Source organism: Rhinolophus hipposideros (assembly GCF_964194185.1).
Source record: "Rhinolophus hipposideros genome assembly, chromosome: X".
NCBI classification, from domain to species: Eukaryota; Metazoa; Chordata; class Mammalia; order Chiroptera; family Rhinolophidae; genus Rhinolophus; species Rhinolophus hipposideros.
The window spans coordinates 81,714,251-81,731,450 of NC_138046.1; the positions used below are offsets into that span (position 1 = coordinate 81,714,251).

The 17,200-nt window shown below is 45.0% G+C and overlaps 1 protein-coding gene across 1 annotated transcript; it reads left to right on the forward strand.

The window, feature by feature from the left end:
- The first annotated feature begins 1,331 nt into the window (after positions 1-1,331).
- On the forward strand, positions 1,332-4,329 carry LOC308494873 (voltage-gated potassium channel KCNC4-like). The gene is made up of 2 exons (XM_081042847.1): positions 1,332-1,857; positions 2,094-4,329. Exons 1-2 carry the CDS (start codon positions 1,747-1,749, stop codon positions 2,913-2,915), a joined length of 933 nt encoding a protein of 310 aa, XP_080898973.1. The 5' UTR covers positions 1,332-1,746; the 3' UTR covers positions 2,916-4,329.
- The last annotated feature ends 12,871 nt before the right edge of the window (positions 4,330-17,200 follow it).

Consider the following 17,200-nt stretch of genomic DNA (forward strand, 5'->3'; position numbering starts at 1 on the left):
GGAACACTTATAGCCCGGAGTCGCATTGTTGCCTCTCAGCACTTGCTCCTCTGACCACAGCAGGAACAAGAGGCTCCTAGGAAACCTCTGCTCCTTGCCAACTCTTCCATGAGCACACCCTGGTCCTGGGGCCTAAGATCTTTCCATGCAGGAGCAGTCACGAACTCGGGAGGCAGCAACAATGCTGGCCACAGCACCACCCACACCGCCTCTGGCCCTGCCGCCCAGCCAGCCACTGGTCCCTTCACTGCCAGTGTTCGTGGGCCACGCAAAACAACCAAGTGAGTGAACAAGGACTGGCCGAAAGGTAGGAGGAATGTGGGGGGGTGAAGTTCCCAGACTGGAGGTAGCTGCCTGTGCCCTCATCCGTTTTTGCCCTCAGGGACAAACATGGGAGGCCTCAGCAGACTGCCTGTCATGGGGTAGGGGACACTGAAATGTTGATCTGGGTAGGTGTTTTCAACCCCCTCCCCTTTCTGTGCCTTTCTGTGCTCCTCCCACCCTCTTTCTTTCCTGTGTACCCCCCACTCTATCTTTACTCCTTTCTGTTCCCAGGCAAGGAACTCGTTAAGCCCAAAGCAATTTTAGGGCGCCCAGTAGAGAGACCCATGGAGGCTGCTGCTGTTGCTGCTGCTGATGCTACTGGTGTTGCTGACGAGTGCCTGGGACCGGGTGCCAGGGGAATTGGAGTCAAAAACCATTGCTGTCAGGTCTGCCAACCCCCTAGCCAGTTTCTCAAGTCAGGCACTTTTTACTCCCTGTGGAGGCCAAGGGATCTCTAAGGCCCTTCAGTTTCCCCTGTCACCTCCATCTTCACTCCAAATTCCCTGCATTTAGCTTCCCTTGGCAGCTTCTCTTTTTACCCCCTCCCCCATTCCACCCCCACCTCAAGTTTTCAAAGTGATGGACAGAGGATTAAGAGACATCCCTGTCCCCATCTTGGCTGTTTAATCTGCAGTTGCCTGTCTGAGACTCTCCTGCTGTATACCATGGCACAATTATTCTCTCAGAGTCACCAGGCATCTCCACGAGCCCCCTGAAAAACATCTGTTTCCAAGTTAGGCTGTTTTTCCTCCTGGAATTGCTGGGCCCAGGAGAGACTCTGGCTAGTCACTGTGACTATACCTGAGAGTCGGCTGTCCTCCTGATTCTTGAAGACCCAGTAAAAGGAGACACCTCCAGCTCCTAGCCTGGGGTAGCCTCCCTTGGGTTCCTTGGCTGCCACATCACTTATGTGGCCCTCAACCCCCTCCTTGCCCTGGCTAAGCCTGGGAGGGGAGAGGAGATCAGGAGGACCTTGTCCTAACCCCTGTCATCCCTCCTCTTGCCAGCGGATCCTAGCCAGCCCAGAAGCAGGCTCACGGTATGCCATGGAGGGCTTGGACGACAAACTGATCCTGAACGTGGGTGGCATGCACCATGAGACCTACATCAGCACAGTGCGGGCCTTTCCAGGAACCCGTCTCTACAGGTTGACGGAACCACCCACACTTGGCACCCCAGCTGCTCAGGGTCCACCAGTTCGAGAGTTTTTCTTTGACCGCAACCCTGAGCTCTTTGGCTATGTGCTGGGCTACTACTGTACTCAGCAACTACACTGTCCTGCCAACGTTTGTCCTAGAGGAGGAATTGACTTATTGGGGTCTGGAGGAAGCACCTCTGGCACCTTGATGCTGGCTCAAACTGAGTGGCAAGGAGACCAGAACCCAGGACTTTCTGTCTTGAGAGGCCTGTGAGAATGCCCACATGGATGAGCACCTTTTGCTGAACTCCATCGAAGGCCAGGCACTGCGGAATGCTTGGAAACCATGGCTCTGGGTGCTTCTTGACCAACCGCAGTCTTCCCTAGGGGCCAAGGTAACTTATTAACAGTGTCGTAGTGCCATGCTAGACACTGTTACTCCCAAAGGGTCCTGCCAAGTTTCCACAATGGTCACACACTTGGTATGGTTCTCGGTTCCTGAATCTGCAGACACTCAGGACAATTTGAGGGGATTCCCAAAAAAAGGAGGCAAGGAAGGGTGGGAATCCAGTTAAATAAGTGGGGATGGCTGGTAAATGGGGGTATTTCTGACATACCTCTTTTCCCCCAGTGCCTTTCCCTGATCTCCACACTCTTTGCCGTGTGTGCTCTGGTCATCTTCTTCCAGGAGATGGAGGTCCAGCTGGATTACTTCTCTGCCAACTTCACTCCTATGGGACATGGGGTAGGGGGAGGAGGAAACCATCAGCAGCACAGGAACAATGGTCTTGTTTGCCGTCATGCCCCCCACCTGATCTACCTGGAACTGCTCTGTGCCCTTTGGTTTGGAACTGAGCTCTTTGCTCGGTCCATTTCCTGCCCTGATAAGGTACGCTTGCTGTGTAGTCCTCTCAATATAGCCGATATCTTCTGTCTGTTCCCTGTGCTGGTGGAATTGGTGGTGGGTGACAAGGCTGAATGTCAACCCCGTCTCAGCCTAACACTTGGGGCCATTAGTTCTCTCTATTTCCTCAAGGTGGTTCGTTTTCTGGCCTTCTTTGAAAAGTCCCTGGCCATGAGAGTCCTGGTTCATACCCTCCATTCTTCTTGGAAGGAAGTATGTGCCTTTTTCCTGATTTGGGTGGCTGAGATCTTATTCTTTGGCTTACTCTTCCTCTATGCCGAGCTCTTGGACATGTCCACCCCAGGTCAGGGTGAGCCCCCCTTTGGAGACATATTTACATGTCTCTGGTGGACTATCATAACTCTCACCACTGTTGGCTATGGAGATGTATACCCCTTCTCTGCTCTGGGTCAGCTCACTGCTGCTGTCACAGCCACTGTGGGCATATGCACTGGTGTCTTGCTGGTGCCCGTGCTCCTGGTCCACTTCCAGCATTTTTATGCTGTAGCCCTACCTCACAAGGAACTGAGGCCTAGTGGGATCTTGTAGTGGGCCCATTGGTCAAGTGGGGTGGACTCCCACCTTCCCTTCCTTCCTCTTGTAAGTTTTTGGTTACACATAAGGATTTATGGCCTTGGATTTGGCAAAGAATCCTTCAAAAGTAATCCCAGGTCATGACAATCTCTGCTAATCAGGAATAGCTAGTTGTGGCCTGAAGGGTAGAATCATCAGAGGGGAATCCTGATGGAAAGGACTTAGGGGGCAAGGTCAGCTAGGCCTCAGCTCCCCTCTGCCTCACCCTAGGCCTTTCTCTTAATTCTGGAGTAGCCAAGAAGGATAGAGGATAGTTCTTCCTGGATTGATGCTATATCCCCCTCTCAACCAGTTCTCTCTTTCCATTCCCTCATCCCTGTCCCCCATCCCCCCAACTAGATCATAGTTTAGATGGGGAACTTTTGAGTGATGGTAGCAATAGGATATTAACATCAGTTACCTATGGAAATCAATGGTGAGTGGCTGTGGGTATCAATACAACTGTCTGTGGATATTTGACAGCAACTGGTTATGTGTATTGATGGTGAGCTGTACCAGCAGTGCCCAGGCATAGTCAGATTGTAGCATTGTTCACCATACTAGTCCTGGGACAAATGCTCCTTAGAGCAATAAGGAGGTCTTTGGAGATTCTCAGAGAGTCCAAACAGATGCCAGTTAGTCAGATCTGAACCCAGAGAAGCACGCTAACTCCATGACCTCCTCTTCATCCCATTATATCTTTATCCACTCCTCATCTCTCCTTCCCATCTCTGTGATTTTTTTACATAATATTTTAGATATAGTATTAGCCACCATTAACCACAATATACTAGTCAATATTACCACATTATCTCAGCTACAATAACAATATATAGTCACTAATAGACATGAAATGTTATTGCCGCACATTGCATAGACTAGAATGAGGAAATTGAATTATTGGCAAGAATAGGCCAGTGATTTCCTCTTCCAGATTTTTTTATAACATATTTTTGCCTCTCCCTGATATACTCATTTACAATTCTTTTTCGATATACTCATTTACAATTCTTTTTCATTTTTTCCAAACACTTTTCAGTACCCACAACGGGTCTACCTCCAATCCTTGCTGCTATTGAATATTCCCACCTTCCAACCTCCTACTCTCTTCCCTCCTCTCCCTCCCTTCTTCTTCTACTACCTGCATGCTCTTCCTTCCTGGCTTTTCCTGTGATGGCAAAAACCATGCACCTCTCTTGGAACTGGCTTCAAGAGGGAGAGATGGGACCTCTTCAAGTCTGACTTCAAGTGAAGCCACTCGGGTTTCTGAGGAAGTGCTCCAGGCAACTGGGCTAAGCTGGGAGGTTGAATTGAATTCTCACTGTTACTGAAGCTATGAGTGTAATTCTGTTTACAAAACTTTGAATAAAATGTCCTTTGAAATCTTCGTTCCAAGGTCTGTCTGTGATTTTGGGGGGAGATGCTTATGGGCATCAGCAGGAACAGAGATGGAGTAATAAACTAATGACAAGATGTATGGGCAAATTATTTGATAGGGTAAAAAGCAGTTTGCTACCTTTATTGCATCTGTTCCTCACAATAAACTATTATCATACAGAGATACCTTGACTAAGAAAGAACTTTTTGATTGTGGTGGGAACAGGGTGGGGAAGGGAAGGAGACAGGTCCAGAAGTTGAGGAAGTAGAATGGAAGGCTGGCTCTCCTGTTTAGTACATGATGATGGAAACCTTGGGCACTTACCAGAGGTGGGAGGTTGTGGGGAGAGAGATTCCCATTTAAGAAACACTGAAAGAAGATTAAGATTATGGCACAACATCAAAGACAATCTCCACCTTTTCACTGCCTAGAAGTGGAAGATGGAATAATTTGCTGCTTTCAGAGATCATTCTAGTCCTCTAACCTTAAGTTAAAAATGGGAAAAATTAGGTGTAGTGAAGGGAGAGGAATTCCCCAAAGGCACGCAGAAGTAGTGGCAGAGCTGGAAGTTCTGTCACTTTAAAGGAATACTGTGTGAATCTTTGTTAACTTACCAACATCAGAAGTGGATGATTAGAATTTCCAACCAAAAGTAGAGAAGATGACTCCACTGCAGGAAGCAGCAGTGGTGGCAGTGGGATGAGGGGGTGAGGTGAAGCTAGGATGGAGAGCCTTAAGAGCTTAAATGAGTAAGTTGGGACCTTAGGGTTGGAAAGCCCTTAGGAAATGGCTGGGCCCTATTTGGGAGAAGGAGAATGTCACATGACATTATAAAAAGAAGCAGGTAGAATGACAGGGCTGGGAGAAGCCTGGGAACTCATCAAGTCCAATCTCTTCCTATTTTATGTGGGGAACCTGAGGCCCAGAGAAAAACTGGGACTTGACCTGGGTTATATAGTGAGTTAGGAGCAGAACAAGACCTGCAACCATCTCTGTCACACAAAAAGAAATATTGTCTTCCTTTGTTTTTCCGTTTACATCTGGGTTGCGTGGTCAGATATTTTAACCAAGGAGAAGAGAAGAGGGAGGGTAATATAGAATTTCATGACCTGCCTAGTACTAATATAATGAAGCATTATAGAATGACAGTGATGAAAGGCTTAGTATGTACCTATTTCTGTAACAGAACCCTATATCTGACCCCATCTTAACCCTCTAGCACATAATTTCCCACAAGAATGAGTCTGCAGATTGCCCCAAATTTAGTGATACTCCAAGACTGAGCCCACAAATCCCCTAGACTTTAGGGCCTTTCCCGCATACTGAAACTCTCCAGTACTCATATTATTCTTCTCCTCATGATTTAGGTTCTCACATCCATACTAAGTTCATACTGGGTCTTTTGCCCAGGCATGAATTACTTCTTGTCTGAGGAGGGTAGGGAGGAGATGGGGATGCTGAGAAACACTTTAATTTGAGCAGCTCCTTCCATATGTCAAGAAGAATTTTTTGCCTTACATGTGAAAACTTCTCAGGCATGGAACTAACTTGTTCTCACACCTACCTTCACAGCACAGTTACATTTCACCCCCAAACATTCATCCACACACCCTGAAATCTACCTACTTAACCATGGCAGAGACCCTACTGGTCATGCCCTCTGTATAGTCTTGGAAAGTCTCTTATTATTGGTGGCTAGGAGGGGAGGCACAATCTCCCAGCACACGCTTCTATCTGAATCCTCATTAATACAAGAACAGGAAGTCTGTGAGTCAACCCTAGTCTACGTGTCTGGCCCTATCTGGTAAAGCATCCACTGGTCTTCTGTATTGCACTCTTGCCTCAGCAATTCAGCATTTGCCTCTGCAATTATCTAGCAGGGCCTGCACTTTCAGGTCAGACCTTTAGAGGGCAACCACTGCTAGCTTATGAGAAATTATTCTGGGTGTGGCCTCCCCCTCCCTTCACTTCCTTTTCAGTGCTTGTAAAATTCTAGAACCACAGGCTGTTAGAATCACAGGTGTGTTTAGATAATTTATATTTGGATTCCCTCATGATATAGATAGGGAAATTGAGCCCCAGAAAAATGATGAGACCAATCTGAATTCAGACAATGATTCACTCTGTGGCAGTCAAAGCTAGAACTCAGATTTCCCGAATCTCAGTTCAGAATTCTTGAAACGCAGTGCTAAGCACCTAAGCCAAATACCTCATTTTATAGTAGCAGAAACTGAGGCCCAGAAAAAAAATCTTGTCTAAGGTCATACAGTTGTTGGGACAGAGCTAGGACTCAAACCAGGTATTCTAAATCTAGGACACTGGAAAGATAATGTTAGGCATCTAGATCATTCTGTATATCACAGATGAAAAGGGCTCAGAGTGGGATTGCAATTTGCCTGAAGACACAGAGTAAATTAGTTAGAGTCAGAAATAGAGCCCAAGGCTGGATGTACAACTGGGACTGAAAAGAATTTGGAGATTTTAACTTCTTGTTCCTCAGAAACCCCAGTGGCTTAGGGACTGGTAGCTCAGATTAAACAGCAGAGGAGGGGATGCAGTCCTTGCTTAAGTTGGCTGTTCAGCCCGTAGAAGGTTGGAATTTGGGGCACAGTGTGCATGTATGTGAGATGGGGGCTCTCTGTGCATCCCTGTTCTGGCCTCCCTGCATGAAAAAACAAACAAAACTCTTAACGAAAGGCTCACCTCATTTCTCCCCTTTCAAGGCCTCTTTCTGGCGTTGAGACTGAGAGGATGACTCACTCGGCGCCCACAGTTACCGAGAACATAATTGCTAGCTGGGACATCACCATAGCACCCAGCCATCACATTTGCAGAGCGCAGTCTTGTTTTTGTCAAAGCTCTTTCCTATCCTTTTTTTTTTCATTGCAACTGCTCTAAGCCCCAGGGAGCCAGATAAGGCAGATATCATTACTCCTTTTAAAAAGAAGAAATAGATTTATGGGGATTGGTGAGGCGGGAACTCTTGACAGAGCAAGTTTAGAACACACTCAGACTAAATCCCTTGATCTTTTGATTTCCAAGCTTCTGGCGTATTCCTCATAAATACCCAGAGTCCCAGAGGAAGCATCAGTGTCCCCCAAGTGCACGGATGGCAGCTCCCTACCTCATTTATTGATCATTGAGCTGGGGCCAGACACTGTATTGGGCTTTCACTGGAGACAAGCAGACCTATATCCTGTCCTCCAGTGCTCACAATCTGTATATCTATGAAGTCTCCACCCCACCCATCACTATCCTCAGTCTTCTCTTCTAACAAAATTTTCTTGAAAGGTGCCTTTTAACTGATGGTGTTGAATCAAATTTGTAGTCTTTTCAGAGCACTTGATTATGAGTCAGGAGACCAGCATTCTAGTACCAGTTCTTCCATTACTTCGCTGTGGAGTGGTGGGCCTTTCCATTCCTATCAGTAAGCCTCAGTTTTCACATCTGTAAAACGATGGAGTAGGAGAATGAGAAGAGTGAGAATTTGTTGTTAAGAATCTCTGGCTCAGATCATCTAGGAGATGGAGAGCCTTTGTGATCTAAGAGCAACACTCTCTCTTTGGGTGAAAAGCTGGAGGGTAAGAGCCAGATGGCCCTGCGATCTGGCTCCTACCCTCTTAGCTCTCTGAGCCCTTCTTGAGGAGAGTGGTGGGGGATTTGAGCTTCCTGAGGCCCTAGAGGGACCTCATTTCTACCTCTACTCACCAGTAACACTCAGGAAGCATCAGAGTTATTTTAGGTTGTAAGCTACTAAGCCAGATTCACACCCTAGGGTTGGGGGCTGAGGTAGAGACAGTGAGATAGCATCAGAGACAGAGACATAGAAGAGAGAGAGGCTGGAAGGAAAAGACAGAGAGACAAAGAGGGAGGAGAGGTAGAATTGGAGAGGGAGAGGAAGGAAGGAAGGGAGAGGGAAAGAGTGACACAAGGTGAGAGAAGGAGGGAACAGACAGATAGAGACAGGAAGAGACCGAAAACAGAGACAGAGAGAGGGAGAGACAGAAGAAAGAGGGAAACAGAGATGAGAGAGAAACAGCAGAGAGGAGAGAAAAGAATGATAATGATAGTGGGCATGCCTAATACCAGAAGTCCTCATGGGAGGAGCTGCATAAAACCCTGAATCTTATAATAATAGAATTGAGAACTGAAAGGATCCTTGAAAAAAATCAAGGTGAGAGAGGGGTTGAGATTTGCTTATAGTCACACAGAAAGCTAGTGGCAGTGCCAAGACTCAAATCCATGACTAGAATAGGGTAGCTCAAAAGACGCTGGCCTGAGAGTCCAGAGGCCTGGGCTTTGTCAGCCTGTCTTTGCAAGACGGTAGGCAGTGTAGTAACACAAGAAGAGTACCAGCACATTGTCTTCCCCAGTAGAGGCACTAGCATCAAGGACTTCTGTCCTTTTCCCCCATCAGCTCTACTCTGAGGACAGAGACACACATACCTATGAAAGCTGAATGGGGTAAGTTCAGTTCTCTAATACAGTGCTTTTGATAGATTAGAGGCAGACTTCGTGGAGGAGGTAACTTTCTGTTTGGGCCTTGAAGGATGAGAAAATTAAAAAAATTAATGGTAAAGATGTAGTCATCTTTTAAAAAAATTCAAACAACTCAGGAAAATCTAAAGTGGGTGGGGTTTTGGTAGGTTTGGAATGGAGTGGTTGTAGAAGAGGGGTATGGGGCAGGAGAGGGCAGGGGGCAGGAGAGCTTGGGGTATGCATGGGTAGGGAGATGGGCTTGGTGCCTTCTGCTTTCTGGAGGGCAGAAGGCATGAACAAGGGTAAGGAACCCCAGGTATTTTTTTACCCCATGAATGTTGGGTGTCTGGATTGCCTTGTGCTGACAGTGGGAAGGAATAGAAGGAGTTTGAGCAGGAATGAAGCCAGAACAGAGCTGAGCTCTAGAAAGACTCCCTCTGGCAGGCAGCCTTATGGAAGATGGCTTAGTGGAAAGATACCGACATTGGAGAGCCCTGATCAAAGATCTTTGCTGTAGTCCAGACAACAAACAGGCAGCAAGAGTCTGATGTGGTGAAGTGGGAGTGGGTATAGATGTGGTGAGGTGCAGGGTAGCTTTCTAAGGCTACTATAGAAAAAATGCTCCGTAAGATTTGAATCACGACAATTGGGGAGGAGGGAGAGAAGGAGAAAGATGAACAGAGGTTCAGAAAGTAGCCCTCCCAGAACTCCCAGATTGACAGCTATCTTTTCCTAGGTTCTGGTTGGTGTGTGTGTGTGTGTGTGTGTTTTCTGTGTGGCTGCTGGTCTGAGTGTGTGTATGTGTGTTACTTTGTTTCCCAACTTGTGTGGGCAGCCTCCTGCATCTGCGTGCAGATGTGCATCTGCAGGCATCTAAATGCGCTATATTATTTGTGTTTCTTCTAATCCATGCTGTGGTTAAATTGATTGGCTAATGCAATGACTTCACATAGTCTTGTGCGTCTTCGGATGCAGGAATAGGCATCCTTTTCCCTAAATACACCTCTGAATTTTACTTGCTAATTTAGGCTGTGATGAACTTGATTGGTTAAAAGAGCTATTTCAAATTGCCTGTGCTCCATGGCACAGCTATAGCTTGAAATCCAATTACTGCTGGCTGCAGGAATTACCATAATGTGTTTGGCTTGATTTTCCAGACAGTAATTTAGGACCTCACCACCTCTCTATGCAAATCTCCCAGCTAAATTAGACTACAATTTGGAAACATTTTTGCAAACAAAAATCTGGCCTAATGAAAGCTCTCTGCTGCCTTCTGAAGGAAGTGGGGTGAGGCTGTGGCCCTGAAGGAACCCAGTCTCCTGATTATGGTTTGATTCTGCATAGAAACAGAGGCATGGCTTTAGGTCTCCTACAGAATTCAGACCATCTCTTTCATTTTCTTTCCATTCCAACCTGTGAAATGGGGTGTGTTTTAATCATGCTATCTTCCATCCCCACGAACCACCAGCTCTACTAAACACAGTAGGCTCTCAATAAATATTTCTCGCCCTAAATTGAATCATGGCTGTCTGAGCCAAGTTCCAAAGAAAAGGAGGAATTTATCCAAGCACTCAAAGAGGAATTATAACTTGAACCCTGGTTTCTGAATTTCCTGGCAAGAGCTCTTGCAACTATATCATTCTGCCTCGAGACAGCTCAGGTTGACCTCTAACAGTGTATGGCTTATGCTGCACTGACCAACTGGGTGACTGGGACCAGTCCCTTTTCCCTCTCTGAGCCTCAGTGCTCTCATATGCACCATGGAAATATTAGACTACAAGTTTTTGAAAGTGCCCTTACAGTTCTGTTTCTAGGAATTTGTGACCAACACTAAGAACACAAACCTGTATGCCCTTGGGTAGGGTAGAAAGGGGAGGAAGCAGTTAGGCCTGTCTCAGAGACTGTGTGTTATACACTCCTCCCACTCTTCTGACTCCAAATCTCTGTTAAAAGAAGTAAAATAACTTTTCCGGTTTGGGAAATCTTGCTATGACCCATAAGCCATTGGGCCTCTGGGAAGTGGGACAGCATGTCCGGCCTGCAGCCTCCAATGCCTTATAGGGATAGAAAGTCTTAAGTGGCTGGCTGGCAGGTGGGAAATTGTTGGCTGGGAGAAATTCTCCAGTTCCGGAGTATCTAACCCTGGAGAAGAAGGGGGGGTGACTGCCACTCAGCCCTGGGCAGGTTGGCAGGCTGGGCTAAGCTAGTGTGTTCTGGAAAGGCCAGGAATGATGTCATGGGACGCTTTGGGCTATAACAACAGGAAACCACTGAGTGTTTACATTGGCTAGTAGAGCCCAGGCGGCCTGTTTTTTCTTCACTTCCTCAGTCTATCTGTTTCCTCTGATTCAAATACTACGAAGAGGGACTCACTGCCCAGACCAGGGAAAGCGGAAGGGAGGCCCCCAGGAGAAACAGCCTCCTTCCCAGACCATGAGGCTAAATTATTGGGAGGGAAGGTAGGCTTTACTCTAGCTGGGGCCTTGCCAATGACAGAGCTTAGGGTAGGGATAGCAAGGTATTTAGGACGTTATTTTGAGCACTACAACTCCATGGAAAGCAACTTCAGAGTTCTCACTAAGACCAAAGTTCTAAACCTGGAAGCCATCTTGGTCTTCTTCTTAGATCAAATCAGTCACCAAATCTTATGAATTCAATTTAATTGAATCCATTTAATCAACAGTGGTTTTATGTGCAAAGTGTTGTATTGTGGTGTGTGTGTGTGTGTGTGTGTGTGTGTGTGTGTGTGTAGACAATACAGGCAGTTGTGAGATACAAAGATGAAAAAGACAGTTCTTACCCTCAAAGAATGGACAATAGAGTGATAGAGTGGCAGTGGGATGTCTTCAATCTGTTCCATTCTCTTCATTCCCAAGGTTGTTGCCCCAATTCAGGAATCCCTTCACTTCCTACTTATATGCAACAGTTTCTTAATGGGTCTCCCTGTTTCCAGTCTTTCTCCCTCCCATACCTCCCCCATAATTATACTGGAGTGACTCTGACCTACCTCTTCAGCTCCACTCTCTCCCATCTAGACTCCTAGGCAGTATGACACGGTAGCTCAGAAAGCGGTCTTGGTGTCAGGAAAAACTGGGTTTGAATGTCTATCTTACCACTCACCATTGGCTGTTTAAAAGTGGGCAGTGGCTTTGCCTTTCCAAACCTCTATTTCTGTATCCTCAGTTTTTTCCCCCATTGGCAAAATGAGGATAATGACTACCTCACAGGGCTGTTGTGAGAATTAAATGAAATAATGTATATATGGTGCACAGTGCAGAGTTGACACTTGGTAAGTAGCATCTCTAATTACTATCCCTCAGATGTGCCATGCTTTTTTCTATCTTTGCTCCTTTATGCCATATGAAACAGGAGCCTTCCCTTAAAGAGTACAGCAACTGGTAAGGCAGAGACACAATCTATAACAGTGCAATCACCCCACTGAAGCCAGTGAGGGGAAACAATGTGCCCAAGGTTACACAAAAAAAATGAATTCCAGAGCCATCGCTAGAACCACTTCCAGAATTAGAATGAGAAGTCTCCAGAATCCTAGCCCAGTGATGGTTCCATTGCACCATGCTGAACTCACACAGCACCAAACATTGGACCAAACCCTTAAGATTCATCAACTAGTAATGTTATTTTTCTAAGAGAGAGAGAGAGAGAGAGAGAGTGAGAAAGAGAGAGAGAGAGAGAGAGAGAGAGAGAGAGAGAGAGAGAGAGAGAGAGAGAGAACTTTTCCTCTTTGTGAGACACTCCTAGAATTACTACTGTTAAACTACGATACTAAAATTTATTGAGTATTATTATGTACCAGACAGTGAGTGGTATTACTCACTGAAATATTAATTCATTTCATTCTTACTACAGCTCTTTAAGGTAAGTGCTATTATTAGGCTCATTTAATAGATGAAAAGATAGGTTATTTAATTTGCCCAAGGTCACATAGCTGGAAATGACAGGTCCAGGATATGAATCTAAGTAGCCTGACTCCAAGCTGATGAACACTTGAAATGTAATTACTGTGACTAAGGAACCTAATTTAAGAAAAAATATTAGTTTCAGGTGTACAAAACAATGTAATAGTTAGACATTTCACCACTCACAAAGTGATAACCCTTCTCCCCCAACCCTCATCCTCCTCAGGCATCTACACTGTCCATAAAGTGGTCTCCCTAATAAGACATGTGCCAAGACTTGGAAACAACTGAAATGCCCATTGGTAGACGACTGGATTAAGAAATTCTGGTACATTTATACAATGGAGTATTACTCAGTTATAAAGAAGAATGAAATCTTACCATTTGCAACGATATGGATGGACCTAGAGAACATTATGCTAACTGAAATAAGTCAGTTGGAAAAAAACAAAAACCACATGATCTCCCTTATATATGGAATATAAAGAACTGAATAAATGAGCAAAGTGAACAGAAATAGCCTCAGAGATACAGGAAAAACTGAAGGAACTTAATTTTTAATATGATTTTTTAAACTGAATTTAAAGTTCAAGTTTAATACCACTTGAAACTAGTGTTGGACAGAGAAGCTGTAGGCTATACTGCTTTTCCATACTCTAGGAGCATAGGAATCATATCTAAAAAACTTGTGTCATGACAGTGCCCCCACACAATGCATGGAGCATCTATCATGTTCAAATTCAGCTAAGTTAGAATGCTCTTGTGATTTATGCAAGATAGGAGTCTACACTATGGCAGTCACAGTCAGGAGGGACAGAAGGGGACATACGTATGACTATTCGAGAGATCATTATTATCATCATCACCATTATCATAGATAGTTAACATGTAATAAGTGCTTACTACGTGCTAGGCAACTATTCTAAGTGCTCTACCTGAATTAATTCATTTGATCCTCACAATAACCTTATGAAGTAGGTATAGGTACGATTATCATCATTCCCATTTTGTGGGTGAGGGCACTGAGGCACACAAAGTTTAAGTGACTAGTAAGTTGCAAAGCCAGGATGCAAGCCAAGGAGAGCTGGCTTTAGAACCCAGTCTCTTAGCTGCTACTGTATACTGTACAGAAGGGAGCATCTGTGGGACTCAGTGTTGGGTTAGCTGTGAGGACTAATAGCAGTCAGAGATGAGTTATCTGTTCCTTGCTCAGAGAACTCTGGCTGTACAGTAGGAGATTCATGCAGCTAGGGAACACTGGAGCAGAGAAACAGATGTGCAGAAAGCAAAATGAAAACTTTGGTTTGGTTCATGGTAAGGTTGTGGTGCATGTGGGACTTCCAGAGGAAGATACCCAGTAGATGGTGGGTTTGGATCTCAGAGAAGAGTGCAGGGTTAGAGACAGAACGTTGGAAGTCATCAGAATAATTATGGTAATTGAAGTTACAGAAGTAGATATGATCTCTTAGGGAACATGTGTGTTGTTAACAGAAGTCAGAAAACACTATGAATCAATATGAAGGAGAGATTCTCTGATTGTCGAATTTAATATAGAATGTATGGGCTCCTTTTGAAGATTGCTGCAGATCAGCAAGAAGTAAAAGGAGCAAGGAATGAAACTCTTCCCTCTGGGGGCACTTTTCCTGGTTTCCCACAGGGAAACATCTTTCCCCCAAACCTGCTCTTCCCCAGTAGTCTCTAGCTCAGACTATGGTTCCACTATCAACACAACTAGCCACCCCCAAATCTGGGGTTTGTCTCTGACGTTTCCATCTCCTTCACCTCTCATATCCAATTTATTATCAAGGTCTGTTGACTCTTTTTCCAAAATATATCCCGAGCCTGACTTCTTTTCCCTGTCCCCACCACCACTGCCCTGGTCCAAGCTACCATACTTTTTGCTTGCGTGACTGAAGTAGCCTGCTTCCCGGTCTCCTTGATTTCATCCTTGCTTGCTTACAGTTCTCAACTCAGTATCCAGAATGATCGTTTTAAAACAAAAGTTCATGTTGCTCTTCTGCTCACAACTGGCCCATGGCTCCCCTAGCACACTCAGGACTTATAATTCTATTAAAGATGTTCCAGCCTCTCTCCTGGACTCCACACTCTTTGACATCTCCATTTTGATATCTCATGGGTAAACCAACGACAACTAAAACAGAATTTCTGTTTCCCTCAACCCCAAAGCCTGTTTCTCCATAATCTACCCTATCAAAGAAAGATGATATCACTATATACCCAGGTGGTAACTCAGAAACCTAAGAGTTGTCTTTGCCTCCTTTTTCTCTATCACCCCTTCATCATCCAGTTTATCAACAAGTCTTACTACACTTAGAATGTATCCCCAATACATCCACCTCTCTCCTCATTTACTTCCCACCAATCAGGTCTGAATCCTTATCATCTCTTACCTGGACAAGTGCCCTAACCTCTTAACAGGTCTCCCTGCTTCCGCCCTTGACCCCTACAACTCATTTTCCACAAGGAAGCCAGAGAATCTTTGTAAAACATAGATAATACCATCCCTCTGTTTAAAACCCTCCAGTGTCTTCCCATCACATGAGGACCACAGGTCAAATTTTTCTACCATAACCCACAAGGTATGATCTGGCCCCTACCAATCTCTCCTATCCCACTTCCTACTGTTCATTCTTTTTCTCACCACAATCCAGCCATGCTGACCTGTTTTTTTTCTTTTTCATATTTGAACAGTCTAAGTTTATCACCACCTTTTCTCCTTGCTTGTCATCCTATTCACTCCCTTTTCAGGCTCAGATAGTCACTGGTTCTAGGAGACTCCCTTCTACTTCCTAGACTAAGAAATTGCTTTTGTGTGTCACTCATACAGCACCATCTCCTCTTTTTTTTGCAGCATTCTCCCCAGGTTCAATTATTGGAATGACTATCAATTTAATAACTATATTATAAGCTCCATGAGGACAGATATTGTCTGTTATAGAATGCTATCCCACATGTCTAATATACCATGTTTCCTCAAAAATAAAACCTAGCCAGACAATCAGCTCTAATGCGTATTTTGGAGCAAAAATTAATATAAGACCCGGTATTATATTATATTATATTATATTATATTATATTATATTATATTATATTATATTATATTATATTATATTAAAGACCAGGTCTTATATTATAGTAAAATTAATTTTTGCTCCAAAAGACGCATTAGAGCTGATTGTCTGGCTAGGTCTTATTTTCAAGGTAACACAACAGTGCCTGAAACATAGTGTTCATTCATTTGCTCATTCATTCAAAACAGACGTAGAACTCCTGCCTTCATGGAGCTTACATTCCAGTGGGACACACATTGAGTGGCAGGTATTATATTTGATTTTTATTGGATTTGTGATCTTGAGTCTGAGTAGAACTGCAAAACTAGGTTTATTCATTTATTCAACAAATGTCTATTGAGTATTTTCAATGAAACAGGCACCTTTGCATCCTCTCATTTAATCCTCGAAACAACCCTGTGAAAGAGATACCATCATTAACCCCATTTCTAGGACAGAGTAACTGAGGTCAGAGAGATTTAGCAACTTGCTTTAGGCCATACAACTAGTAAGGAGTCAAGTGCAGGCAGTTTGACCACAAAGCCTGCCAGTTTACTCATCACACTATAACACATCATCTCTGGAACTAAAATGATACACAGAAACATCTGAGGACCCTGACCCTGAGGGAGACCTTGAGAAAATACAGACACACAGAATGCTCCCAGCCTAGACCAGGCCTGATATGGTCCCCCTTGCACTCTCCATCTCTCATAGTAATAGTGTAGACCTCATAATTAGTATCTATTTGACAGATGGGGGAAACACAGACATAGGGTCAGGGAGGGAGTCACCTGAAGATACATTGGCAATGAGGTACCCTGGTACCCTGGTGCTCAAGGGACCATTGGGTAGGTTAACTCCAGGGCACTGGAGGGCACTGGGGGTTAACTCCAGGAAGACGGAGGGCAGTGGTTGCTATAGAACAAATATTCGATTGTCACTCTAAAGCCTGTACTCCTGGAGAAGACCTGCCTTCATGCTTTTATATGAACACTCACCTCCCATTCCTCTCTACCCTATCTGGAATATAGGAGGTAGAGAAGATGGTTCTGTGGTTCACCCTTTCCCACCATAAAGGCAGATATAGGGAAAGGACTCCAATACTAAAATGGGGGCAAGATGCAAGGACAGGTAGAAGTGGGCATAGCTCTACCAGACTGGCCTTCCCTGAAGTCCTGGGCAGAGCTCTTTTCGCACAGCCACCTTCTGCTAAGTGACTCCAAATGACACAGGATGGGGGTGACAGACAAGGGAAGGGTGGGGGGAGTTGGCAGTTCCTGGGTATGGCCTGGACTAGGCCTGTGAGTACGAAACTATGTGTGGGGTCTGTATGTGGGTGAAATAATGATAGTGTGGCATGGAGACAGGGCAGGTTTGGGAGCGAAGGAGATACGGAAGGGGATGTGACAGAAT